The sequence below is a fragment of the Canis aureus genome, chromosome 28 (assembly GCF_053574225.1).
Source record: "Canis aureus isolate CA01 chromosome 28, VMU_Caureus_v.1.0, whole genome shotgun sequence".
NCBI classification, from domain to species: domain Eukaryota; kingdom Metazoa; phylum Chordata; class Mammalia; order Carnivora; family Canidae; genus Canis; species Canis aureus.
Genome location: NC_135638.1, coordinates 25,470,024 through 25,497,657, shown reverse-complemented (window position 1 = coordinate 25,497,657; position 27,634 = coordinate 25,470,024). Strand labels below are relative to the sequence as shown.

Sequence of the window (27,634 nt, the reverse complement as noted above, 5' to 3'; positions counted from 1 at the left end):
AGGGAGAGTTTGACTTCTTCTTTGCCAATTTGAATGCCTTTAATGTCTTTTTGTTGTCTGATTGCTGAGGCTAGGACTTCCAGTACTATGTTGAATAGCAGTGGTGAGAGTCGACATCCCTGTCTTGTTCCTGATCTTAGGGGAAAGGCTCCCAGTGCTTCCCCATTGAGAATGATATTTGCTGTGGGCTTTTCGTAGATGGCTTTTAAGATGTTGAGGAATGTTCCCTCTATCCCTACACTCTGAAGAGTTTTGATCAGAAATAGATGCTGTATTTTGTCAAATGCTTTCTCTGCATCTAATGAGAGGATCATATGTTTCTTGGTTTTTCTCTTGCTGATATGATGAATCACATTGATTGTTTTACGGGTGTTGAACCAGCTTTGTGTCCCAGGGATAAATCCTACTTGGTCATGGTGAATAATTTTCTTAATGTACTGTTGGATCCTATTGGCCAGTATCTTGTTGAGAATTTTTGCATCCATGTTCATCAAGGATATTGGTCTGTAATTCTCCTTTTTTGGTTGGGTCTTTGTCTGGTTTTGGAATTAAAGTGATGCTGGCCTCAGAGAACGAACTTGGAAGTACTCCATCTCTTTCTATCTTTCCAAACAGCTTTAGGAGAATAGGTATGGTTTCTTCTTTAAACCTTTGATAGAATTCCCCTGGGAAGCCATCTGGCCCTGGACTCTTGTGTCTTGGGAGGTTTTGGATGACTGCTTCAATTTCCTCCCTGGTTATTGGCCTGTTTAGATTTTCTATTTCTTCCTGTTCCAGTTTTGGTAGTTTGTGGCTTTCCAGGAATGCGTCCATTTCTTCTAGATTGCCTAATTTATTGGCGTATAGCTGTTCATAATATGTTTTTACAATCGTTTGTATTTCCTTGGTGTTGGTAGTGATCTCTCCTTTCTCATTTATGATTTTATTAATTTGAGTCTTCTCTCTCTTCTTTTTAATAAGGCTGGCTAATGGTTTATCTATCTTATTAATTCTTTCAAAGAACCAACTCCTGGTTCTGTTAATCTGTTCCACAGTTCTTCTGGTCTCGATTTCGTTGAGTTCTGCTCGAATCTTTATTAACTCTCTTCTTGTCCTGGGTGTAGGATCTATTTGCTGTTTTTTCTCTAGCTCCTTTATGTGTAAGGTTAGCTTTTGTATTTGAGTTCTTTCCAGTTTTTGAATGGATGCTTGTATTGCGATGTATTTCCCCCTTAGGACTGCTTTTGCTGCATCCCAAAGAGTTTGAACAGTTGTATCTTCATTCTCATTAGTTTCCATGAATGTTTTTAATTCTTCCTTAATTTCCTGGTTGACCCTTTCATCTTTTAGCAGGATGGTCCTTAACCTCCACGTGTTTGAGGTCCTTCCAAACTTCTTGTTGTGATTTAGTTCTAATTTCAAGGCATTATGGTCTGAGAATATGCAGGGGACGATCCCAATCTTTTGGTATCGGTTCACACCCGATTTGTGACCCAGTATGTGGTCTATTCTGGAGAAAGTTCCATGTGCACTTGAGAAGAATGTGTATTCAGTTGAGTTTGGATGTAAAGTTCTGTAAATATCTGTGAAATCCATCTGGTCCAGGGTATCATTTAAAGCTCTCGTTTCTTTGGAGATGTTGTGCTTAGAAGACCTATCGAGTATAGAAAGAGCTAGATTGAAGTCAACAAGTATAAGTGTATTATTATCTAAGTATTTCTTCACTTTGGTTATTAATTGATTTATATATTTGGCAGCTCCCACATTCGGGGCATATATATTGATGATTGTTAAGTCCTCTTGTTGGATAGATCCTTTAAGTATGATATAGTGTCCCTCTTCATCTCTCACTACAGTCTTTGGGGTAAATTTTAGTTTATCTGATATAAGGATGGCTACCCCTGCTTTCTTTTGAGGGCCATTCGAATGGTAAATGGTTCTCCAACCTTTTATTTTCAGGCTGTAGGTGTCCTTCTGTCTAAAATGAGTCTCTTGTAGACAGCAAATAGATGGGTCCTGCTTTTTTATCCAGTCTGAAACCCTGCACCTTTTGATGGGGTCATGAAGCCCGTTCACGTTCAGAGTTCCTGTCGACAGATACGAGTTTAGTGTCATCATGATATCTATTCAGTCCTTGTTTTTGTGGATTGTTCCACTGAACTTCTTCTTAAAGGGGAATTTTAAGAGTCCCCCTTAAAATTTCTTGCAGAGCTGGTTTGGAGGTCACATATTCTTTCAGTTCCTGCCTGTTTTGGAAGCTCTTTTTCTCTCCTTCCGTTCTGAATGAGAGCCTTGCTGGATAAAGTATTCTTGGTTGCATGTTCTTCTCATTTAGGACCCTGAATATATCCTGCCAGCCCTTTCTGGCCTGCCAGGTCTCTGTGGAGAGGTCTGCTGTTACCCTAATACTCCTCCCCATAAAAGTCAGGAATTTCTTGTCTCTTGCTGCTTTAAGGATCTTCTCTTTATCTTTGGAATTTGCAAGCTTCACTATTAAATGTCGAGGTGTTGAACGGTTTTTATTGATTTTAGGGGGGGATCTCTCTATTTCCTGGATCTGAATGCCTGTTTCCCTTCCCAGATTAGGAAAGTTTTCAGCTAGAATTTGTTCAAATACATATTCTGGCCCTCTGTCCCTTTCGGCGCCCTCAGGAACCCCAATTAAACGTAGGTTTTTCTTCCTCAAGCTGTCGTTTATTTCCCTTAATCTATCTTCATGGTCTTTTAATTGTTTGTCTCTTTTTTCCTCAGTTTCCCTCTTTGCCATCAACTTGTCTTCTATGTCACTCACTCGTTCTTCCACCTTGTTAACCCTCGTCGTTAGGACTTCTAGTTTGGATTGCATCTCATTCAATTGATTTTTAATTTCTGCCTGATTAGCTCTAAATTCTGCAGTCATGAAGTCTCTTGAGTCCTTTATGCTTTTTTCTAGAGCCACCAGTAGCTGTATAATAGTTCTTCTGAATTGGCTTTCTGACGTTGAATTGTAATCCAGATTTTGTAACTCTGTGGGAGAGAGGACTGTTTCTGATTCTTTCTTTTGAGGTGAGGTTTTCATTCTAGTCATTTTGCTCAGTGCAGAGTGGCCAAAAGCAAGTTGTATTGGGAAAAGGAGAAAAAGAGAGGAGAGAAAGAAGGAAAGAAAAGAGAAAGAAAAAAAAAGGGAAGAAAAAAAGAAAAAGAAAAAGAGAAGGAAAAAGGAAAAAAAAGGGTGGGGGAAGGAAACAAATCAAAAAGCAAAACAAAACAACAAAAAACAAACAAACAAAAGAACCACGGGGGAGTATCTTCTGATTCTGTATACTTTAAGTCCCTTGACTTCTCCTGGAACTTGTCCGTCTAGCTGGTCTTCTGGGGGAGGGGCCTGCTGTGCTGATTTTCAGGTGTTAGCACTTGGAGGAGCTGCTCTGCCCCCTGCCCGGTGCAGGGCTCAGTGGGGGTTGTTTACCCCGTGAGGCCCCAGGAGGAACAACCCCAGTGGCGGGGCCAGCTCGGGAGCCCTGGATTCAGCCCCCGCAGTAACTACAGAGCTCTGGTTCTGCAGGGCCTGGAGGCTCCGGGCGGGGCCGCTGATCTGCTCAGCTCGGGGCAGGAGCGTCCTCGCTGCCCTGGGCCCTCCCGGCCTCTGCCTGTCCCGGCTGAGGCCGGATCCTGGGCTGTGTCCCGGCGCCCTGTGCTCCGGGTCTGCGCTGTTGGATTCGCACTCCCACCCCGCAGCCCACTCCGCGGAGCCGCCCCCGAGCCCCCCGAGCTGCTCCCGCCCCGCAGCCCCCTCCGCGGAGCTGCCACCCGAGTCCCTCCGAGCTGCTCCGGTCCCGCCGTGCGCGCTGCAGCCCTTAGGGAGCTCGGCGCACTCTCCCGGGGCGCAGGTGTCTGTTACTGTCCCAGAGAGCCTGAGGGCATCCCCGCCCTCCTGGGGTCCTGCTCTAACTCCCTGCGAGGCCTTTCCAACCGGGAAGGTTGGTGCAGCTCCTGCGTCTCCGGGACGGGGCTCTCCTGTCCTGGGGACACTTGCCCCGGCCTCAGCCCGGCTCCTCGTGGGGCCCCTCCCCCTTGGATGCCTTTTATTTCTTTATTTCTTTTTCCCATCTTCCTACCTTGATAGAAGAGCGAACTCTTCTCACTATAGCATTCCAGGTGTTCTCTCTTTAATTCTCAGGCCAAATTCGTAGATTTTCAGGATAATTTGAAGGTTTTCTAGGTAATTTGGTGGGGACAGGTGGGGACCCTACTCTTCCGCCATCTTGCCCCTCCCTCTAGAGGAAATAATCTTAAAATTTGTATGGAACCACAAAAGACCCTCAATAGCAAAAGCAGTCTTGAAAAAGAAAAAACTGGAGGTATCACAATCCATATGCCAAGATATACTACAAAGCTATAGTCATCAAAACAGTGTGGTAGTGGCACAAAGATGACACATAAATCAATGGAACAGAATAGAAAGCCCAGAAATAAACCCAACAATTATATGGTCAATTAATCTTCAACAATGGAGGCAAGAATATGCAATGGGACAAAGTCTCCTCAACAAATGGTGTTGGGAATACTGGACAGCTACATGCAAAAGAATGAAACTGGACCACATTCTTACACCATACAAAAAATAAACTTAAAATGGATTAAGACTTAATGTGAGACTTAAAACCTCCTAGAAGAGCATATATGCAGTAATTTCTGACATCAGCCAGAATAGCATTTTTCTAGACGTGTCTCCTGAGGTAATGGAAATAAAAACAAAAAGAAACTTTTGAATCTACATCAAAATAAAAAGTTTTTGCACAGCAAAGGAACTAATCAACAAAACAAAAATACAACCTACTAAATGGGAGAGAATTTTTGCAAATGACGTATTTGATACAGGGTTAGTATCCAAAATAGATAAAGAACTTCTACAACTCAACACCAAACACCAAGTCATCCAAATAAAAAATGGGCAGAAGACATGAACAGACATTTCTCCAAAGAAGACATACAGATGGCCAACAGACACATGAAAAGATGCTTAACGTCACTTATCATCAGGGAAATGCAAATCGAAACCACATTGACAGATCACCTTATAACTGTTAGAATGGCTAATGTAAGGATGTGGAGAAGAAGGAACCCTTATGCACTGATGTAGCCAGTATAGAAAACAGTATGGAAGTTCCTCAAGAAATTAAAAGCAGAACTACTATATGATCCAGTAATTCTGCTATAGGGATTTACCCAAAGAATACAAAAACACTGATTGAGAAAGCTACACACACCACTATGTTTATAAGCTAATAAAAAAGAATGATACCTTGCTATTTACAACAGAATGGGTGGATCCAGAGAGTATTATGCTAAGTGAGATAGGTTGGTCAGAGAGAGACAGATACTGTATGATTTCATTCATATGTGAATTTAAGAAACAAGACAAACGAAAAAAGGAAAAAAGAAGACAAACCCATGGAGAACAAATTGATAGTTACCAGAGGGGAAGTGGGTAAGGGGATGGGAGAATTAGATGAAGAGGATTAAGAGTAGTACACTTATCATTTTAAAAAAGGGGGGGGCAGCCCCGGTGGCTTAGCGGTTTAGTGCTGCCTTCGGCCTGGGGCGTGATCCTAGAGACCCAGGATCAAGTCCCACTCCCACATCGGAGTCCATGCATGGAGCCTGCTTCTCCCTCTGCCTGTGTCTCTGCCTCTCTCTCTCTCTCTCTCTCTGTGTGTGTCTCTCATGAATTAAAAAGAAAAAAAAGTCTTTAAAAAAATAATTAATTAATTTTTTTTAAAAAGAGTACACTTACCATAGTGAGTATTGGGTAATGTATAGAATTGTTGAATTACTATATTATACACCTAAAACTAATATAACACTGTATATTAACTATTCTGGAATTAAATTTTTTAAATTTTAAACTATGTAATGCATTGTTCTGCACAATAAAAATACAAAATTATGCTACGTGCTACAACATGAATGCATATTACGTTATTTAGAGTGAAAGAAGTCAGAGACTTTATATGATTCTAATTATGTTAAATTTTAAAAAAAGATAAAACCTGTGTTACTACAATTTTGTGACAGGGATAAGTAGTTTCTGAAATAGGGGAGACAGGAAGGGGTACTTCAGGCTACTGATAATGTTGGGTTTTTTTAATTTTTTAAATATTTTTGTTTAAATTCCAGTTAGCTAACATCCAGTGTAATATCAGTTTCAGGTGTACAATTTAGTGTTTCAACACTCATATATAATACCCAATGCTCATCACAGTGCACTCCTTAATCCCTATCACCCATTTAACCCACCCCCCCCACTTCCCCTGTGATAACCATCACTTTGTTCTCTGTAGTTAAGAGTTTGTTTCTTGATTTGCTTCTCTCTTTTTATCCCTTATGATGTTTTGTTTTGTTTATCCCTTATGATCTTTTGTTTTGTTCCTTAAATTCCACGTATGGATAAAATTGTATGGTATTTGTCTTTCTCTGACTGACTTATTTCACTTAGTGTAATATTCTCTAGCTCCATCATGTCATTGCAAATGGCAAGAATTCATTCTTCTTTATGGCTGAGTAATATTCTATTATATATATCATGTCATCTTTATCCATTCATCTTTTGGTGGACATTTTGGCTTTTTCCATATTTGGCTGTTATAGATAATGCTGCTATAAACAGGTTGCATGTATCCCTTTGAACTCATTTTTGTGTATTCCTTGGGTAAATAAAAAAATAGACACATAGATCAATCGAACAGAATAGAAACCCAGAAATGAACCCACAACTATATGATAATATTTTATTTTTTGACCTAGATAGTGGTTACATAGTGTGTTCATTTTGCAGTAATTTACTAAACTATTATGATTTGTGGGTTATCCTATATATGTGTTATGTTTAATAAAAATTAAAAGCCTTACAAAATGGTTAGAAACCAATAAAGTACAGTAAAACAAAAGCAGAAGACACAAAAAGGAAAAGTAAATGAAGCAAATCCACAGTGTGTTTGAAAAATAGAATAAATATATGATAGGCTAAAATAAATAATGGTGATCTAAAAATTATTCTAAACTCTTCTCCATTAAGGGATCTTGGTTCCATTTTCCTTTTGCCTGTTTGTTTCTTAACCATATGTCTATTCTCCAAATCTACCAGTCTATTGGAAAAATGCTTACTTTAAGAAAATTGGTACCTCCTAATTGCCACATTTGAATTATTTACTCATCATGTACTGGAAGATAAACCAACAAAAACAGAGCTGGAAAGGTCAGGCAGGTGGGAGGTGTTGAGTAAAGGAAAAATGTAAGAAGGAAAGATGTTCAGTAGAGTAAAATATTGTATCAAATAAAAGAATGGGGGATCCCTGGGTGGCGCAGTGGTTTGGCGCCTGCCTTTGGCCCAGGGCGTGATCCTGGAGACCCGGGATCGAATCCCACATCAGGCTCCCGGTGCATGGAGCCTGCTTCTCCCTCTGCCTATGTCTCTGCCTCTCTCTCTCTCTCTCTCTGTGACTATCATAAATAAATAAAAAATTGAAAAAAAAAAACAAAAGAATGGAAAAATGGGGAAAATGTCAAAAGTGAAGCACGGGACATTTTTACCCTACAGATGTTTTGACTCCATCTTGATTAAAAACAAACATTTTTTTAATTGATAGGTTTTATTTTCTTTTTTTATATAGGTTTTATTTTCTAGAACAATTTTGATTTACAGAAAAAATTTAATAAAGAAGAAAGAAAGGAAGTTCACAGAATTCCAAAACCATCCTCTACTCCATACACACTGTCCCTATTGTTAATACCTTATATTAGCAGGGTACATTTGTTCCAGTTAATGAGCCAACATTGATGAAAGGTCCATTGTTTATTTAGATTTCCTTTCCTTTCACCCAGTGTCCTTTTTTTGTTCTGGAATCTCATCCACAATACCACATCACATTTAGTTGTCATGTCTCCTTTAGCTTCTCTTAGCTGTGATGGTTTCTCAGACTTTCCTTGTTTTTGAGGACCTTGATGATTTTGAAAAGTACTAGTTAAATGTACTATTGTAAGATGTACATATTGTAAGATGTCCCTCAATTGGAATTTGATATTTTTCTCATGATTAGATTGGTATTTTAAGTTTTACAGAGGAAGAGAACATACATACAAGAATATAAGGCCCAGAAGTATCACTAGTTGCTGTGTCAGATAATCCCAAAAAGCTTTGGAATGTATTATTTAATAGCTACACAACTTGTTGGGCATCTTGAATTTCTTAAAATTATTTGCAAAATCCTAAGTATGTCTACTTTTTTCCTGGGGCAAGAGCCTCTAAATTTCTTCAGATCCTTGAAAGTGCATGCAGCCCAGCCCATTGTAGAAACTCAGCTATACATGGTGCTTCTTCCTCTGAATGCTTTTGAATTTGAAAGTTACGGAGAAACCTAAGTGTTAAAACAAAAATGCATTTTGATCACATAGATACCATTGCCTTCTCCTTTTTTTTATGTATCAAGAAGTTGATAGCCTCAGTATTTTCTAAGGACACTCTTGAGGACTCAGGGCTGGTGTGTGTGCGCACGGACGCGCACACACACACACACACACACCACACTTGATCTCAAGCAGTCTAGATTTTAGGACTTAAATTTAGTAAAAATCTCAAACATCAGCATATTAAATGACGAAGGAATGGTACCTGCCTATTCAAGTGACTAACATTCTTTTTTTGTTACGGTCTTGTTAAAATACCTAAGGAGAAGTGGAACAGAAATAAATTCAGTAATTTTCAGTGTTCAAAACTAAAATATATTATCTAGGTCCGTTGTAGACTTGCTTTGTACATAATTTAAGTATGAATTTATTGGCAAGTGAATAATTTCAATCAAAATATTGAGATCTCTAATAGTATGCACAATCTTTACAACAGGTTCTTCTTGCAAAACGGAAACTGGATGGAAAATTTTATGCTGTCAAAGTGTTACAGAAAAAAGTAGTTCTGAACAGAAAAGAGGTAAAGTGAAAGAGCATTGTTTCTCCTAACTCCATTTTCTCAATTAACAGAATTGTTTTCTGGTATATAATACAAGCTGATCCTTTACCTTTTTTTACAGCAAAAACATATTATGGCTGAACGTAATGTGCTTTTGAAAAATGTGAAACATCCATTTTTGGTTGGATTACATTATTCTTTCCAAACAACTGAAAAGCTTTATTTTGTTCTGGATTTTGTTAATGGAGGGGAGGTAAGTTTATGAGTTTTATGATCAGTTTTCTAATTGTTGATAATGTTTAGAAAAAATAGAATAAAGTCACACTTTTTATTTGCCTATCAGTTTTTGGAAGAATAGGCCAGCATTTACAGCTCTTAGATTCATGACGCTGGCTAATTAATAAGCACAAAGATATAGAGAATTGTAAACAAAGCTCTTAAGCAGCTTATGGTGTGTAGGTGGGAAGATTCATAAAAAAACCTTTGTGTGCAGCTACAGACTTCACAGATAGTATAGCAAGATAATATACTGAAATGTTAGAATAAAACATGATTGGTAGTTAGATAATTATTGTCTACACAGTTGCACATAAAGATTACCTAGCCTGTCATTTTCTAAAACGTGCAAACTATAATCAGATGAGATGATCCTCTAATAAAGAGTTCAGTGGTGAAGTCAGTTTGGAAAATGTTTCATGTTCTATCCCATTGACAATTAACAATATGTTTCTTGGTGATTCACAATATTGTTTCAGCATGTTAAAGACTTTGAGTTCTACCTTAAACAAAGCCAAGATTTCTTTTAAAATATTTTCTTAGCATGCAGTTCCATTTGTTTGAACCAAATCTGTTAATAATATTCCTCAAAACTCTGAATCAGAAGCATATTAAAATACACTTTGGAAAATGCCACTCTCATCATAATAATTATAGTAATAGGGGATCCCTGGGTGGCGCAGCGGTTTGGCACCTGCCTTCGGCCCAGGGTGCGATCCTGGAGACCTGGGATCGAATCCCACGTCGGGCTCCCGGTGCATGGAGCCTGCTTCTCCCTCTGCCTGTGTCTCTGCCTCTCTCTCTCTCTCTCTCTCTCTCTCGGTGTGACTATCATAAATAATAAATAAAATTAAAAAAAAATAATTATAGTAATAGCTAACATGCATCAGGTATACTTACATAAACTATGTTATATAAAATATTTTATAAAATGTTATATAAAATAAAGAAACTGAGGCACAGAGAAGCTAGGTAACTTGCTCAAGGCATGTGGTTATTAGTAAGTATTAGAGCCAGGAATTGAACTCAGGCAGTGTGATTCTAGGATTTAGGCAGCAGCAGACCATCCCCTGTTCCTGTTTCTCAATCCTCACACCTTTCTAACTTGTTTGATCTATGACCTGTGAATGTCTCCAAAAATTATTATTATTATTATTTTAAGATTTTCTTTATTTGTTCATGAGAGACACAGAGCGAGAGGCAGAGACACAGGCAGAGGGAGACGCAGGCTCCACGCAGGGAGCCCGACACAGGACTTTATCCCAGGACTCCAGAATCACGCCCTGGGCTGAAGGCAGGCACCAAACCGCTGAGCCACCCAGGGATCCCACCAAAAATTATTTTGATAGATAGTGTTCCATCTTTACAAAGGGATCTTTCAGCCTTCATATAGTATACTTAACTGTAGAATAAAGGAATTAGAAGAAAGACTAATGTCTATTCTGCAAACGTGAAAGATAATAAGACATAAGTAGATCATTTTGGGGGAAGATCATTAATAGAATCATTATTCAACACCCTACATCTATATGACAGAAATGCCGTATGCCTCCTCAGTGTAGAAGCAAAACTTTGAAGGTTGAAGATTAAAGGTTGTCATTTTATTTTGTGTGTACTTAAGTGCTAACCTGAGAATTTATTGAGGGCCTGGCACTTTGTAATGATCTTATCGGCATTATTTCAATTAATCATTACAACTCTTTGAGATAAGCACTATTTTATAGATAAAGAAACTAAGGCTCAGAGAAGTTAAGTGACTTTCTCCATGTCACCATGCTCTAGTAAGTAAGTGTCAGGGATTTAAATCCAGGGATTTAATCTAGACCTGAGTCTAGATTTGAAATGTCCTGTAAGGCATTAACTGCAGATGAGATCCTGTTGGAAGCTTCCTGCTTTGTCCGTGGTTTCTTTGTCCTGTTTCAGAACCTTGCTTCTGAGCCCTTTTTATAGTGATCACTCTAAACAGAATGACAAAAGTGGAAAGAGTTGGCTTATATTCTAAAAGATAGACTTGGCTAAGATAATGGGGAAATAAAAAGAATGAAATAGAGTGTTGGGGTTGGTGGAGGAGGAATTGAATGGGGCTGTAGGCAGAAGAGCAGGTAAAAATGAGAAAAGATAGAGGGAGGTAGGAGGAGTATAATATCATTATGGGTTTCCTGTAATTATTACTAGTATCCCCCTGATTTTCATACTTAACATTTTAACCTTGACATGTGTTCTTAACTTTGATATAATACTGGGTGTATAAACAATACAATTCCTGAACCTCAGCTTCCTCATTAATTTTCTGCCTCAAGATACTTGAGTAGATTAAATAATACAAGCATATAAGGTCCTCAACATAGTGCCTTTGATTTAATAAACTGTCATTGTTAGCTGCCATTGGTGAATGGTCAGGTTTTCATTTTGGGTAGTTTTCGTTAGTATTGTATTTGATTGATGTGATCAGATCAATAAATAGATTATTACAATAGTATAAGCTAATAAAGGCAATAGTCGGGCTAAACAGGAAGTAGTATTCCAGGAATAATTAAAAGATAAAAACAGAAGATTTTTTTCATTAGTTAGATACAGAGGCTAACAAAGCAGAGGTACAGAAGTAAAGGAGCAATCCAGATGAATCCCAGGCCAGCCTCCCACGTCCCTACTCTATCAGGATCTATTATAACTGATCTTCAGGGGCAGCCCCCGTGGTGTAGCGGTTTAGCGCCACCTGCAGCCCAGGGCATGATCCTGGAGTCCCGGGATCGAGTCCCACGTCAGGCTTTCTGCATGGAGCCTGCTTCTCCCTCTGCCTGTGTCTCTGCCTCTCTCTCTCTCTCTCTCTCTCTGCATCTCTATGAATAAATAAAATCTTAAACAAAATTATTTACAACTGATCTTCACCATAATCTTTCAAAAGAGGTTAAGAAAAATTGGGGGACAGTTTTAATAAATCAGAGAAGTTAAATGAATTGCTCACAAAAGGAGAACTAGGATTTGAATCCAGGTCTGGTCAGCTGTAAAACCTGACTCTTCTCACTGGACCTCGTTGCCTCCCATGGCTCAGAGGACTGGATAGAAAGTGATGGTGATGTCATTAAAGAATATAGCAGCAGTGGCAGTAAATCTGTAAAAGAAGACGGGGGCTCTGTTCTAGACAAGATGAATTTGTTGGCATATGAACTATTCAAGAAAGAGCAGCAAGCAACATGTCTTTGCAAGAGAAGTTCCAAGCAGAGGTCTAGGTGGGGTATGTCCACACGAAGGACTGTCAACATAGAGGTGGTGGTTAAAATCACTGGATGGATCAGTTACTTGGGCAGGATATCCAGAGAAAGAGTAACAGTGGAGAAACCGAGGACGTATACCTTGGTATCCCTGCAGCATAAGGGGCCAGAAAGGAACATGAGATGGAACTCTCCAAGGAAGAAGGAGACCTAAGGTGAGATCACTGCTCTAGAAGCGAGGGAACTTAGAGTAAGGACCTGGGGAAAACTTTGCCCAGGCAGGTAACCTCATGAATAAAGGGCAGAATAAAGAAATAAAATACGATTTCAGAAGGTAAGAAATGAACTGGCGTGTCCAGCTGCTGCTCAGCGCCAGCCATCTGCTGCCCTACTGGAATTTAAGCTTAATGTTGCAGAGCTTCCTCTTTTTTTTTTTTTCCCAGAAGAAACCAAAACTAAACTTTTTTTTTTTTTTTTTTATGATAGTCACAGAGAGAGAGAGAGGAGGCAGAGACACAGGCAGAGGGAGAAGCAGGCTCCATGCACCGGGAGCCCAACGTGGGACTCGATCCCGGGTCCCCAGGATCGCACCCTGGGCCAAAGGCAGGCGCCAAACTGCTGCGCCACCCAGGGATCCCCCCAAAACTAAATTTTTACCGAAAAAATTTTTTCTTCATTTTTAAATGTTAACCAGTTAATTTAGATTTTTCTAAAAACAGTATTTGGCTCAAACAGATTATATCTGTGGATTATATTTGATCTGCCAGCTACTTGTGTCCAGTCTCTGAAGTGTTTTTTTGTTTTGTTTTGTTTTTCCAAATGAAAGCACAGTCAAAGGGGCACCTGGGTGGCTCAGTGGTTAAGGGTCTGCCTTCAACTCGGGTCATGGTCCCAGGACCCACATCAGGCTCCCCACAAGGAGCCTGCTTCTCCCCCTGCCTATGTCTCTGCCTCTCTCTCTGTGTCTGTTCTGAATAAATAAATAAAATCTTTAAAAAAATAAAGCACAGTCAAAAAAGGGGTTAGTGAGAGACCTTATTGACTCCATGGCAATATCAAGATCATCAGTCTTGGTTGATAATCTTCTCCAGAGTGGTGAGGACACTGGACATTGAAGATTGAGTAGTAAATAAGAGATGAGCAAGTTAAAGTTAGCAAGAGTAAAGAAAGATGCATGGTAAGAGAGAATGATTGCAAGGTTGGGGACACAGATAAGGGAGAATCATAGTTCTGTCCTTTGGTGCATTTTTATCTCATGTTCAGAATAACAAATCCTATTTTTGTATTTATGGGATATATTTGTTTCACTTTTTGTGTGACTGATCTTAATATCCTTTCTTTTTCCCTCCCATTTTATAGCTGTTTTTCCACTTACAGAGAGAACGATCCTTTCCCGAACACAGAGCTAGGTTTTATGCTGCTGAAATTGCCAGTGCATTGGGTTACTTGCACTCCATCAAAATAGTGTACAGGTACATTTTAATGTATTTCTTGCAGAAGTGTCTTTTTATTTATTTTAGTGAATACTCAGTTTTGCTTTTCTTTTTCTTTCAATTTAATAGAGACTTGAAACCAGAAAATATTCTTTTGGATTCAGTAGTAAGTATTATCTTTTAAAAATCTACTAATTCTTAATTTTATCATTGTTATGCTTAGGGGAAAAAATGCAATCTCAAGAGTTCCACATTGCATCATTCCATGTACATTTAAGATTCTCCAAATGACAAAACTTAGATGGAAAACAGATTAGTGGTTTCAAGGTGACAGGGACAGTGGGAATAGGGGAGTACATGAGTATGAGTGAGTGAGTTCTTTTGTTCCTTTGGGGCATTGGACAGTACTCTGTCTTGATTGTGGTGGTAGTTACACAGATCTACACGTCTCTATTGCATAGAACCACACACACACACACACACACACACGTATACGTGTAAGAAAAATAGTGAAAACAATAAAATTGGCACTCTGGTTAACTACCTTAGAGTAGAGTAACTGTAGAGTTATATAAGATACTGGCATTGGGAGAAGCTGCATGAGGGGTACACGAAACTCTGTGTAACATTTTTGCAATTTCTTGTGGGTCTATAATTCATAGTCAAATGGTTTTAAAAATTGTCAGTTTATGCCCATGCATTGTTTTATCTTATTGACCCTGTATTTGTCAGGGACATGTTGTCTTAACAGATTTTGGGCTTTGTAAAGAAGGAATTGCTATTTCTGACACAACAACAACATTTTGTGGGACACCAGAGGTAAGAAAATGTCTCATTTGTTGTTTATAAAATAATAATAAGTAAAATGCAAAAATGAGTCACAAATTGCATATACAGTACTTGAAATCAGAAAAGTAGAATAAAATCCTCATTTCAGGAAGCTTTTAGCCACTTGGATATATCTGATAATCATCCCTTCAGAACATTTAAAGTTTCTTGATAGTATTTTTAATTGTGATTGTGAGCTACCACAGAGAACCCATCAAAGATATAAATTATGCTTATTTGTTAAAGATTTTATTTAAATTCAAGTTAGTTAACACATAATGTTTTATTAGTTTCAGGGGTAGAATTTAGTGATTATCAGTTGCATATAACACCCAGTGCTCATTACATCAGGTGCCCTCCTTAATGCCCATCACCCAGTTATCCCATCCCCCCCATATACTTACCTGTTTGTTTGGATTTTTTTTAAGATTTTATTTATTTATTCATGAGAGACACAGAGAGAGAGAGAGAGAGAGAGAGAGAGAGAGGCAGAGACACAAGCAGAGGGAGAAGCAGGCTCCATGCAGGGAGCCCAGATGTGGGACTCAGTCCCGGGTCTCCAGATCATGCCTGGGCTGAAGGCAGCACTAAACCGCTGAGCCACCCAGGCTGCCCTACTTACCTGTTTTTAATGTTAAAAGTACACCTTATACTTCTTAAAGCATTTGATTATATTTCTTATCATTTAAAAAAATTTTTTAAATTAGCAGTGAAAAATGTCCTAAAATTGTGGTAATGTTTATACCACCACTCTTTAAATATCCCAAAGCCATTGAATTACTCACTTTAAAATGAGTAAATTGGGATGCCTGGGTGGCTCAGCCCAGGGCATGATCCCAGTTCCAGGGATGAGTCCCACATCGAGCTGCCTGCAGGGAGCATGCTTCTCTATTTGCTTATGTCTCTCCCTCTCTCTTTCATGAATAAATAAATAAATCTTTAAAAAATAATAATAAATAAATAAAATGAGTAAATTGCATAGTATATGAATATCTAAAGCTTTTTTTTTTAATAAGCTAAAGCAAATATGGCAAAATATTGACATTGCCTATGTTTACTGGTGGCTATATTGGTTTCTATTTTCTCTTTTTCTATATGATGAAAATATTTTATAATAAAATTAAGTATTTATTTGACGGAAGGAAGTGAAGCAGTGGGTGGGTGAAAGAAGATCACAAGTCAGAATTAATCAGAACATCCCATTCTCTAATCATGTTAGCTAGCAGAAAATGTATCCTTCTTTTTGAGACAGTAATCATTATTTCTTAAAAGTTATCTTAAAGCCTTATTATTCTCACTATGCACATATACACATTTAGTTTAGTTTAAACTATGCTAGTTTTAATGTATTTATAATGATTTAGATGCCAGGTAGTATTAAATCTTTATTGTAGAGTAATTGCAGATATCATGTTGAAATGTGTGATAAAGTGCCTCATATGAGACTTTTAATCAAGATCAGAAAAGTTAAAAAAATTAAAAGTAAAAATACTTTGAAATGTTTTATTTTCTTCCTTTTTCTAATATGTATATTTGTGACCATTCTATTTTGGTTTGTGCATAAAGAAACAATTTTTTTGTGAACATATATTGATTTTGTAGTTAACCAAATCTTTAAGTCCTATAGTTTTTAGAGGGGAAACACAAGTTCTTTGGGTCCTCTAAATTTAAAGGTAATCAGAAATTACTAAACCCTTTTAATATGTTTTGCCATTTCTTTGGATCACATTTTTTTAAAAAGCTTAAGAAATTATTTTCTTATTTCATTTGGTAAGAGAAAATACATACTTTGGAATCCCGAATTCAGATTCACTGTTTTACGTGTGTGAAATTATGATGATGTTTAAATGTGTTACAAATAAAATGTGCATAGCCATCTAATAACTTACACGACTTTTCTAAATAACATGTTAGAGAATAATTTTCTAATACAAAATTCACATTCTTTTGTCTTTAACTGAAGGAAAAAATAGATTATAATTGCCACATTAAAAATTCTTTCTTCAAGAGAAACAATTATGGGTAATGACTAGAGGAATTTCTAAAATAAATTAATCTTGTGAAAGACTTTCTCCGCCCCCCATCCCAGTACTCAGTTTACATAGTATTACAGATTTCTGCATTTGTTGTCTTCTTCCATTTGTCTTAATTGCATCACACTTTGTGCTTGAATATGTGTAGTTTGAAAAATGTGCCACATGATTCTGAAGAGTACTACTGTCTGAGAACCGCTGGTATAGAATAACAATACCCAACCAATTTAAAATCTTGATAATATGTTTTTAGCATCATAGTAACATCTTAAATTTGTTAAATTTCTTAATTATTTCTAAATTGTATCATGAGTTGTTTGTTGAATTGCTCAAATATTTAATGTTTTCTATAGTACCTTGCTCCTGAAGTAATCAGAAAACAGCCCTATGACAATACTGTAGATTGGTGGTGCCTTGGTGCTGTTCTCTATGAAATGCTGTATGGATTGGTATGTATTTCTGCTTTTTCATTATTCTAGTATGTTTTCATTGCTTTGAGTTTTCTCTTTTTTTAATAATCCCAAGGACTGTAGTGACCTGGTTAAGTGAATTCAAAATCCCTTAGGGATATGCACAAAAGAAAAAACTTCTCCTTTGTTACTGCTCTCTTAATGTAATTATTTCTCTGTCATACTAATCACTACTTACACTAATCAGGTATTCTCATCCCACTTGCATTTTTTAGAAATAGACACTAGCTGTAATAATATTATTCACTTCCATACAGTTTACCCCAATCATCATTCTTAGGCATTCTGCCCAATTTCAAAAAGATGGAAAGAAAAAGATTTGTATTTATTAGAAGATCCTATCTTTTGGGTTTTGCCTTGTATTTTATTTTTATAGGATTAATACACTGTTCCTCCACTTTTTCCCCCATTGGGAACCTTCCATTCCCTTTACTGTAAACACATCTGGAAGATTTTTTTGCAAAAAAGGAATGTTCGGGACACCTGGGTGGGTCAGCGGTTAAGCGTCTGCCTTTGGCCCAGGGCATGATCCTGGAGTCCCGGGATCAAGTCCTATGTTGGGCTCCCTGGATGGAGCCTGCTTCTCTCTCTGCCTATGTCTCTGCCTCTCTCTCTCTGTGTCACTCATGAATAAATAAATAAAATCTTTAAAAATGAAAAAAAAAGGAATGTTCACTATGAAATAATTTACCCCAGCTTTTATTAATCGAAGACACATAAAGCTAACCAGTGCTTCTGATTAATGTGTAAAGTTGTTTTACTACATTAATATTCCAGTCAGGGGGGTGCCTGACTGGCTCATTTGGTGGCATGCAACTCTTGATCTCAGGGTCTTTAGTTCGAGCCTCACATTGGGTGTAGAGATTACTAAAAAAATAAACTTAAAAAAATACATCATTCCACCCAAAAGCAAACAATTTTGGCACATCTGTTAGTTTACATATTCTTATAGGGACAATACATTTTTTTCTCTGTACTTTTTTGAGATATTTAATTTCTAGAGTCCTTTTTGGATTCCATAAGTGTCCAGCAGCCTCATGGTGGGGACCATGAACTCATCATCCATGCTGCTGCCCACACTCATCTAAATACCAGCATCAGCTGAGACCTGAGCTGGGGTTTGGGTTTCTTATTTGGCTTTTTGCTTTGTGTGGGGTTTTTTTTTTCCCTCTGAAAACCGGAGCTCTCGGTGAAATCCAACACATGAGGTACATGTTAGAGCATTTGTCTTATGTTGCTAATTTTGCATGATAGATTCCTATGACAATCAACATTGTCTCTTCTTTGCCATTGCTTATTAAAAGATTTCTTTTTCCGGTTATGCTAGTGACTTGGAATACCTGATATACCTTACTTTTTTTAAGTGCTGGGTATTTACTATCCTGATATTTCTGAGTCCTTTAAATTTCTTTAGAGGACTATGAAAGTGGAAAATAATGTTATTGTATATAAAGTGCAATTAATTTAAAAGGGAACATTTGAAACATATACCTCACTAAGGACACTTATATTAACTATTTAAAAATAAAGTTTGATTTTAAAAAGTGAAAACGTTTTTCTTTCCTATAAAAAAGAAAATGACAAGCTATATAACTTGCCTTAACTTTAAAAATTATTTTTAGTTTAAAAGTTAACTCGATGATTAACTGACTAATCCTCATGTTGTACAAGTCTTTAGGCTTTAACAATAGAATTGTAATTCAGCAGAGTGCACCCTTAATGCTGCCATTACAAGTACTTAGTAAGGAGTGCAATCTTCAGGTCTCCCATCTCTACTGGAAATCTCTTTTAATTCACTTATTCCCAGGTCTCAAGAAATTATTTAATGTTTGATCTGTGTTGAATCTGTGTGCAGTAATTCTTTCATTATACTTTTGATGAAGTTGGTGGTTTTTTCTAAAACAAACTATTACAAGTTTTACACAGTTTACACCTACCTGTCTGCAGGGTGGGTGTTCTTGAACATTCAGTGAACACATATTGGGTGCTACATGGTGCTGGGTTTTAAAACCTCTTCACATTGGAGACCACACACTGCAGATCTACAGAGGCCTCTGCATTTCTAGAACTGTCCAGACCCCAACTGATCTCTGTAGATCAAGGCCAAATCCAACTCTTTTAACCACATTTTGGCATACTTCAATTAACATTAACTTTATTTTCCTTTTTCCCCCCGCCAGCCTCCCTTTTATTGCCGAGATGTTGCTGAAATGTATGACAATATTCTTCACAAGCCTCTGAGTTTGAGGCCAGGAGTGAGCCTCACAGCCTGGTCCATTCTGGAAGAACTCCTAGAAAAGAATAGGCAAAATCGACTTGGTGCCAAAGAAGACTTTGTATGTACATCCTTCCAGTACTCACTTTATTTCAGCTTATTTTAGATTGGAAGACAAATTCTTATTTTATGTGGCATTTACTGGGATGAATACAGCTCTTAAATACCACCATGGAAAAGAAGCATGCTTGTCCCAGCGGTTCTCACCAGTATTTTTATAGGGTTTGAAGCATTACACAGGCAGTTTTTCATTTGATCTTCTTAACAGTTTGAGCCTCTCCTCACTCTTCCATCCTGCTCTCACACCCCATTATTTATTTGATTTTTGTTTCTAAGAATTTTCTCTCCCTTCTTTTTAAAAAATGTGTGGCATGCATTTTTTGATAGCCTAAACTTTGAAGTCATTGTACTTAAGAATTTATTAAGTGCCTCCTGTCTGCATGAGGTAATGCCTTTTGCCTTGAACTAATATTTAATAACTTTTTTTTCTTCGGAGAATTTGGTGATAGCTCCCTGAGGTAATTCTAAAATCTACAGATTTGGTTTTTTAAAAAATCAAGGTAACTAGGGGCTCCTTAAGCCAATGGAGCATGTGACTCTTGATCTTGGGGTTGTGGGTTTGAGCCCCAGTTAGATGTAGCTATTCCTTAAAAATTAAAAATCTTTATTTTTTTAAATTTATTTATTCATGAGAGACACAGAGAGAGGCAGAGACACAGGCAGAGGGAGAAGCAGGCTCCATGCAGGGAGCGTGATGGGGGACTCGATCCCAGAACTCCAGGATCCTGCCCTGAGCAGAAAGCAGATGGGCTCAACCTGCTGAGCCACCCAGGTGTCCCTAAAAAATCTTTTTTTAAAAATTGGGATAGGGATCCCTGGGTGGCGCAGCGGTTTGGCGCCTGCCTTTGGCCCAGGGCGCGATCCTGGAGACCCGGGATCGAATCCCACGTCGGGCTCCCGGTGCATGGAGCCTGCTTCTCCTTCTGCCTATGTCTCTGCCTCTCTCTCTCTCTCTCTCTCTCTCTCTGTGTGTGTGACTATCATAAATAAATAAAAATTAAAAAAATAAAAAAATAAAAAAATAAAAATAAATAAAAATTGGGATAATTAAATTGCTTGTATAGCTACAGACGTTATGTTCACGTGTCCGTAAATTCATGCACTATTGAGGAACATGAACTTTTACATTTCTCACATATTCTTGGGAACTGTTTATTGGTTGTGAATTTGAACTGTGAATAGCAAACTTGTCTGCTACTGCTCTTTCCCTCCACACTCCACACTCCACAGTTCAGTAGATCACTCTGCAACAGTTTTCCATCCAGCTTGGATTCATTCCATAGTCCATTGTTCCACTTGGTCTTGTTAATACTTCACACCTTCTTGCCCCTTGGTCCTTTTATGGAGCACACTGGCAGACATCACAGCCCTGGGTGAGTCCAGTTGTCATCTTCTGGGCTGCTAAATAGGGAAAATAGAATCAGCAGAGCAGAACTACTTCAGCCTCGCTGTCAGATTTGTAGACCTACACACACCTGCTCACTATTGTTTCCTTCTATCTAGTATAGTGGAAAAGGCCAGTTTCTACCTCTGCACTGGATCCTGACTCCTTGCAGAAACCCTGTGTGTGCTTTTTTTCAAAGCACAGATAACTGTTCTCTTTTGTTAGGGGTCCTTCCAATCAATTATTAAACATTATCAAGTCTCTTCTTAAACCAGAACCCCTCAACTATGCTTTCCTGCCAAGTAATACTTTTTTCCTTTCACAGCCAAACTTGTTGAAAGTTTCTGTATTCATTTCTTTCTCATTTTACCAAAAATAGCTACTTAGAATTGCTGAATTCCTCTGTTCCTTGGCTTGCCTTCTCAGCAGCATCTAAACTTCTAACACTCTTTTCCACAGGCTTCTGCAAGAGCTGACAGTCATCTTGTGCTTTCCTTTCTGTATTTCTGGGCCCTCTTCCATAATGTCTTGTATAAAGCTCCTTTCTTCAACCTGATGGTTGAGTGTCCTGGTTCCTTGTGGTTGTCCGAAACCTTCTTTCCTTCTGTGCTCTGTTCCTAGACAGCCTTATTTGGCCCAATGGCTTTGGTTATCTCTCTGTCTATATCTGACACATTTATAATGTGTCCAGTCCAGACCTCCAGTCCAGACCTCTCTTCTGAACTTGAGACTCAGAGGATATCTGCTTATTCAACACCACCCTTCAGATTTCTGGAGAGAACCTCAAACATAGCATGTGCAGAATTGGACTCCTCCCACTTTCCTTTTGTGTGCCTCAGGTTACAAATCCGAGTCATTCTTTGACTCCTCTTTCTACCTTACTTCCATATTCACCACCAGCCAGATCCTGTTGTATTTGCCTCCTAAATCTTCCCATATCCACACACTTATCTGCTTCCTCTGCGACTACTTTTTTTCTACCATTTTCAGTTTTTTTTTAAGATTTTATTTTTAGGGGATCCCTGGGTGGCTCAGCGGTTTAGCGCCTGCCTTTGGCCGGGGTGTGATCTTGGAGACCCGGGATCAAGTCCCACGTCGGGCTCCCTGCATGGAGCCTGCTTCTCCCTCTGCCTGTGTCTCTGCCCGTCCCCCGCCCCCCCCCCGTGTGTCTCTCATGAATAAATAAATAAAATCTAAAAAAAAAAAAAAAAGGATTTTATTTTTAGGTGATCTCTGCATCCAGTGTGGGACCCAAACCCACAACCCGGAGACCCAGAGTCTCATGCTCCACTCTCTGAGCCAGACAGGAACCCCTACCATTTTCAACTTGTGTTTGGCCACAGCAATAACTTTTCTTCCTTAATCTGCTCATGGCTTATTTCAGTCCATTTCCTTATTACTATTAGAGTGGTCTTAAAAAAACAAACCAAAGATCCCCCATATTTGTAACGTTCCTAAAGCTCCCTGATGGCTTCTCAGAATCCTAGAATAAAACCCTAAGTTTTTAACGTAGACCCAATATGATACGGCCTGTTTACCTCTTAGCTTCCCCTTGTGTGACTATCCCACTCCTTCCCTGTACTTCAGCAGTATTTGACTCTCATTTTCTTGATCAAACGAATCTCTGTCACCTAAGGGCCTTCATATTCTCCCTGGAATGTTCTCTAATTTTTGATCAAATGTTATTTCACCTCCAGAAATTCTTTTTAAACCCACCAAACTGGGATCCCTGGGTGGCGCAGCGGTTTGGCGCCTGCCTTTGGCCCAGGGCGCGATCCTGGAGACCCGGGATCGAATCCCACGTCGGGCTCCCGGTGCATGGAGCCTGCTTCTCCCTCTGCCTGTGTCTCTGCCTCTCTCTCTCTCTCTCTCTCTCTCTCTCTCTGTGACTATCATAAAAAAAAAAAAAAAAAAAAAAAATTAAAAAAAAAATAAATACAAATAAACCCACCCAACTAGTTTGGATTCTACTTTATACACTCTTGTGTGTCACCTTGTATGGAAAATAACTGGAATCAATACTGTGCCAGCTTTTGATAATACTAATCCAGAGTGAATTTTTTTTTTATTTTTTGGTACAGTAGCTCATCACCTTGATTTTACCTCTGCCCCACTGTGTAAAAAACTTACCTTCTTTTTTACCTCTCCCATTCAGATAACAATTACAATTCTTTGTATCTATATAGTGCCTTGTTCTTTTCTTTATTTGAGAGAGAGAGCATGGAGAGGAGGGGCAGAGAGAGCAGGAGATAGAGTCGTTTTTTTGTTTGTTTGTTTTGTTTTTTATTCACGAAAGACAGAGACATAGGCAGAGAGAGAAGCATGCTCCATGCGGGAAGCCTGATGCGGAACTTGATCCCAGGACCCTGGGATCAAACCCTGGGCCGAAGGCCGACACTCAACCACTGAGTCACCCAGGTGTCCTAGGAGAGAGAGTCTTAAGCAAACTCCATGCTGTGTGCAGAGCCCAATGCAGGACTCAGTCCCATGACCCTGAGATCACAACCTGAGCTGAAACCAAGAGTTGGACGCTTAACTGACTGCCACCCAGGCTCCTCATGCCTTAATTCTTTTCATAGGTCTTTTATTTATGTTTTTTTCCACTAGTCCTTAAAATAGTGTGTGAAGATTCTAGGACAGAAATGTTAACTCTGTTTTACCTATGAAGAATTATGACTGTGAAGAGGATATAACTTGAGTTTGTCATTCTGTATAACCGTCTTTTATGTCTGCTCTGGTAGTCTCTCCACTATACCATCTTGCCTCATGAATACCAGAAACATGTACCTAAAAAGAATTGAGGGACAGGGATTCCTGGGTGGCGCAGTGTGGTTTAGCACCTGCCTTTGGCCCAGGGCGCGATCCTGGAGACCCGGGATCGAGTCCCACGTCGGGCTTCCGGTGCATGGAGCCTGCTTCTCCCTCTGCCTGTGTCTCTGCCTCTCTCTCTCTCTCTGTGTGTGTGACTATCATAAATAAATAAAAATTAAAAAAAAAAAAAAGAATTGAGGGACAAAGGGTAATAATTTGGCTTCATTAATTCTTCAGTGAGCACTGAATTTTATTTTTCAACATGAATAAAATATTTCTTTAACATTCTAGCTTGAAATTCAGAATCATCCTTTTTTTGAATCACTCAGCTGGACTGATCTTGTACAAAAGAGGATTCCACCACCATTTAATCCTAATGTGGTAAGTATATATCCAAATCTTGTTTTCTAAAGTAGTGAAATGTAGAACTGTAACTCATAATTTTAGCAATAGATCTCAAAACCTGATGTGAATGAAATAGAATCAGTACCTAAGTATTTGTAAAATATGTGTCTCAGGGTTGTCTCGTACACTGATAACTTTAAGATGACCAGTAAAATTGTAGTTATTAGTTATAGCGGTAGAAGTATTTTTTAGCATAGTAATTATGAAGTGTGTTTCTTTGAATCATCCCATGGTTAAGAAAGGGATGAGCTGGGATCCCTGGGTGGCGCAGCGGTTTGGCGCCTGCCTTTGGCCCAGGGCGCGATCCTGGAGACCCAGGATTGAATCCCACGTCAGGCTCCCGGTGCATGGAGCCTGCTTCTCCCTCTGCCTATGTCTCTGCCTCTCTCTCTCCCTGTGTGACTATCATAAATAAATTAAAAAATTAAAAAAAAAAAAAAAAAAAAAAAAAAAAGAAAGGGATGAGCTCATTAGATTAAAAAATATGCAAATTAAAGTAACTTTGAAGTGTCTCATGCCTATAAATCAACAGTTTAACATTAATGCACATTTTTTTCTAGTTTTATTTTAAAGATTTTATTTACTTATTCATGGGAGACAGAGAGAGGCAGAGACACAGGCAGACGCAGGCTCCCTGTGGTGAGCTCCATGTGAGACTCGATCCCAGGACCTCGGGATCACGACTTGAGCCAAAGGCAGATGCTCAACCACTGAGTCACCCAGGTGCCCCTTTTTTCTAGATTGATATATAGCCAGACACAAGCAAACATTATTAATGGTAATGTAAATTGTTACATCCCTTTTGGGAAAATAAAATGTTCACGTTAGTGTAACTTGTTAAATCAACTGATGGGAACATTTTATGTAAAGATAATTTTTTTTTTAAAGAGGAAAGCTTCATCAAAGATCTGTTCACAATATTAACAATGTTGAAAATTTGGGGAAAATGGGCATCTGGGTGGCTCAGTGGTTGAGAGTCTGTCTTTGGCTGGGACCAGGATTGAGTCCCACATCGGGCTCCCTGCATGGAGCCTGCTTCTACCTCTGCCTGTGTCTCTGCTTCTCTCTCTGTGTCCCTCTCATGAATGAGTAAATAAAATCTTTTTTTTTTTAAAGAAAATTTGGGGGGATCCCTGGGTGGCTCAGCAGTTTAGCACCTGCCTTTGGCCTAGGGCGCGATCCTGGAGTCCCGGGATCGAGTTCCGCGTCGGGCTCCCGGCATGGAGCCTGCTTCTCCCTCCTCTTGTGTCTCTGCCTCTCTCTCTCTCTCTCTGTCTATCATAAATAAATAAATCTTTAAAAAAAAAAAAAGAAAAAGAAAATTTGGGGAAATAAATACAGAAAAAGCCAGTAATGATGTTATACTTTTATGTGTTACGATGTAATTTATTCCTCATGCTACCAAGTTACTACCATTACTATCTTTATTATACATGTTTTATAAATGGAGAAATGGAAGGTCAGAGATGTCCCAGAGATGGATTAAAAAGTACCAGAGCAAGGATTCAAATCTGTTCCACATTCCAAAATCACTATTCTTTCCATGCTTTTTTATGTTTGTCATTTCTTGTTAAGTGAATGGCAATAATAATAAATATAACAAGGAGTAGGCACTTAGAAAATCTTTTTTTTTTTAGAAAATCTTTATAATGTTTAAATAAAAGCATAATCCTTAGAATATCAAATAAAAAACATGGCAATTTTTGTGATATACTATTATAGCAGTAAAATAATGATAAGGACTAGAGAGATTATAATATAAAACAAGATTGAAAAAAATATAAACCAAGATTGATTTGGGGTTGCAGGATCATAGGTGAATTTTTTTTCTTTTATTTAAAGTTTTTGGTGTTATGGAATTCATGCCATACTTTTTCAGTAAATTAGTGCAGAATAAGGAAATCACTTCAGGAAAATATTATTTAGTCTACTCAGATTCTTTTTATCTCGAATGTCTTCCTGAGTTTAGTTATCCCCAAATAAATATGTCATCAGGCACATTAAAGAGAGGTACTCCTAAGCAGTACTGGAAATGGAAATAATGTTGACTTCAGAAGTCAGATACCTCCATTTGGATCCCCGATCTTTTAAGAATAATTAATTTTTTTTAAGATTTTATTTATTTATTCATGAGAGACAGAGAGAGGGAGAGAGGCAGAGACACAGGCAGAGGGAGAAGCAGACCCCATGCAGGGAGCCTGACGTGGGACTTGATCCTGGGACCCCAGGATCACACCCTGGGCCAAAGGCAGGTGCCAAACTGCTGAGCCACCCGGGGATCCCCAGAATAATTAATTTTTTAAAGCAAGATCTACAACCAAGAAGCCACAGGAGAAGAATAGGTAAATTTGGCCACGTTAAATTTAGAAATGTCTATGTGGTAAGAAAGAAAAAAAAAGAGCACTGCAAATTAACTGAGGAAGATTTCTTTAACACATAAAGCATTCTTATAAGTCAATGAGAAAAAAAAAAAGACCAATGACTGCTAAAAACATGGACAAAAGACACAAAATATTCAGTTACAGAAAAGTAAATTACAGATAGCTTTTAAATATATGAAAAGAAAAAATATATGAAAAGATGTTCAAACTCACTGATAGACTAACATGTTACCATTTTTCACTTAAGAGATTAACAAAGATCAGAAAGCTTTAGAGTATAATAAAGTAGATGTTCTCATATACCCTGTTCTCAGTACTTTCATCTTTTTATCTAAACCTGACAGCAATTCTATGAAATAGTACTACTATTTTCCATATAATATGGATGAGTTAACTTAGGTACAGAAAAGGTTAAATAACTTGCCCAGAGTTTAAAGTTGAAGAAATAGAATTTGAGCCCAGGCTCTTAGAAGAGAGAGCCCTCCCTCACTCTTAACATAATACAGTATTGTCCCTGTCAGTACTAGCCATGAGCCATAAGGGCATTTATGAATATCTATAAAGTCAAGTAAAAGAACATTTGCCATCATTTACTGAGTACCTTCTTCGTGTCAGATTCTGAGAATTTTATGTATTTAACACATCAGATCCTTTACAACAACCTTAACAGTAGGTGGTACTATTCTTACTTACAGAATAAGTAAAAAGAAGTAAAAAGTAAAAAGAAGTAAAAAGAAGCTCACAGAGATAGGGTAGTTTATTAAAAAAAAAAAAAAAAAAAAAAAACATTAAAGCTAGAATAAAGGAAGGAAGGAAGCAAGGAAGCCAGCAAATTTCAAACCTTAGTTTTACTCCAAAGCCCATCCTCCCAAGGTTACATATAAGAATTTGACAACATTTTTTTATATATACATAAATACAACTTCTAGCATTCTTTCTTCTCTGTGGAGGAGGAATTTCTCAATTGAGGGATCTTGCATTCTGGAGTTCTCTTGTCTGTGCTCTGCTCTTTGTAGACCCACCATGCTAACTGTATCCTCGTCTTAGAATATGTGCCCTGGATCCTTGTCTTTTCACCTCGGTCAGGCATGATGACCTTGACATGCTAAGGATTCCCTCCCCTTAGAGCAGAGATAACCTAGA

General features: G+C 38.3%; 1 protein-coding gene across 8 annotated transcripts in view; it reads left to right on the top strand.

Moving 5' to 3' along the window:
* Positions 1 to 27,634, top strand: part of SGK3 (serum/glucocorticoid regulated kinase family member 3) — a 180,820-nt gene that overhangs the window by 150,406 nt on the left and 2,780 nt on the right. For all 8 annotated transcript variants that reach the window (XM_077876729.1, XM_077876726.1, XM_077876733.1 and 5 more), the window contains 8 exons: positions 8,861 to 8,944; positions 9,045 to 9,176; positions 13,771 to 13,883; positions 13,974 to 14,010; positions 14,577 to 14,663; positions 17,059 to 17,154; positions 19,356 to 19,511; positions 23,997 to 24,086. In XM_077876729.1, the coding sequence (XP_077732855.1) occupies positions 8,861 to 8,944; positions 9,045 to 9,176; positions 13,771 to 13,883; positions 13,974 to 14,010; positions 14,577 to 14,663; positions 17,059 to 17,154; positions 19,356 to 19,511; positions 23,997 to 24,086 (795 nt within the window). The remainder of the gene's footprint in view (positions 1 to 8,860; positions 8,945 to 9,044; positions 9,177 to 13,770; positions 13,884 to 13,973; positions 14,011 to 14,576; positions 14,664 to 17,058; positions 17,155 to 19,355; positions 19,512 to 23,996; positions 24,087 to 27,634) is intronic.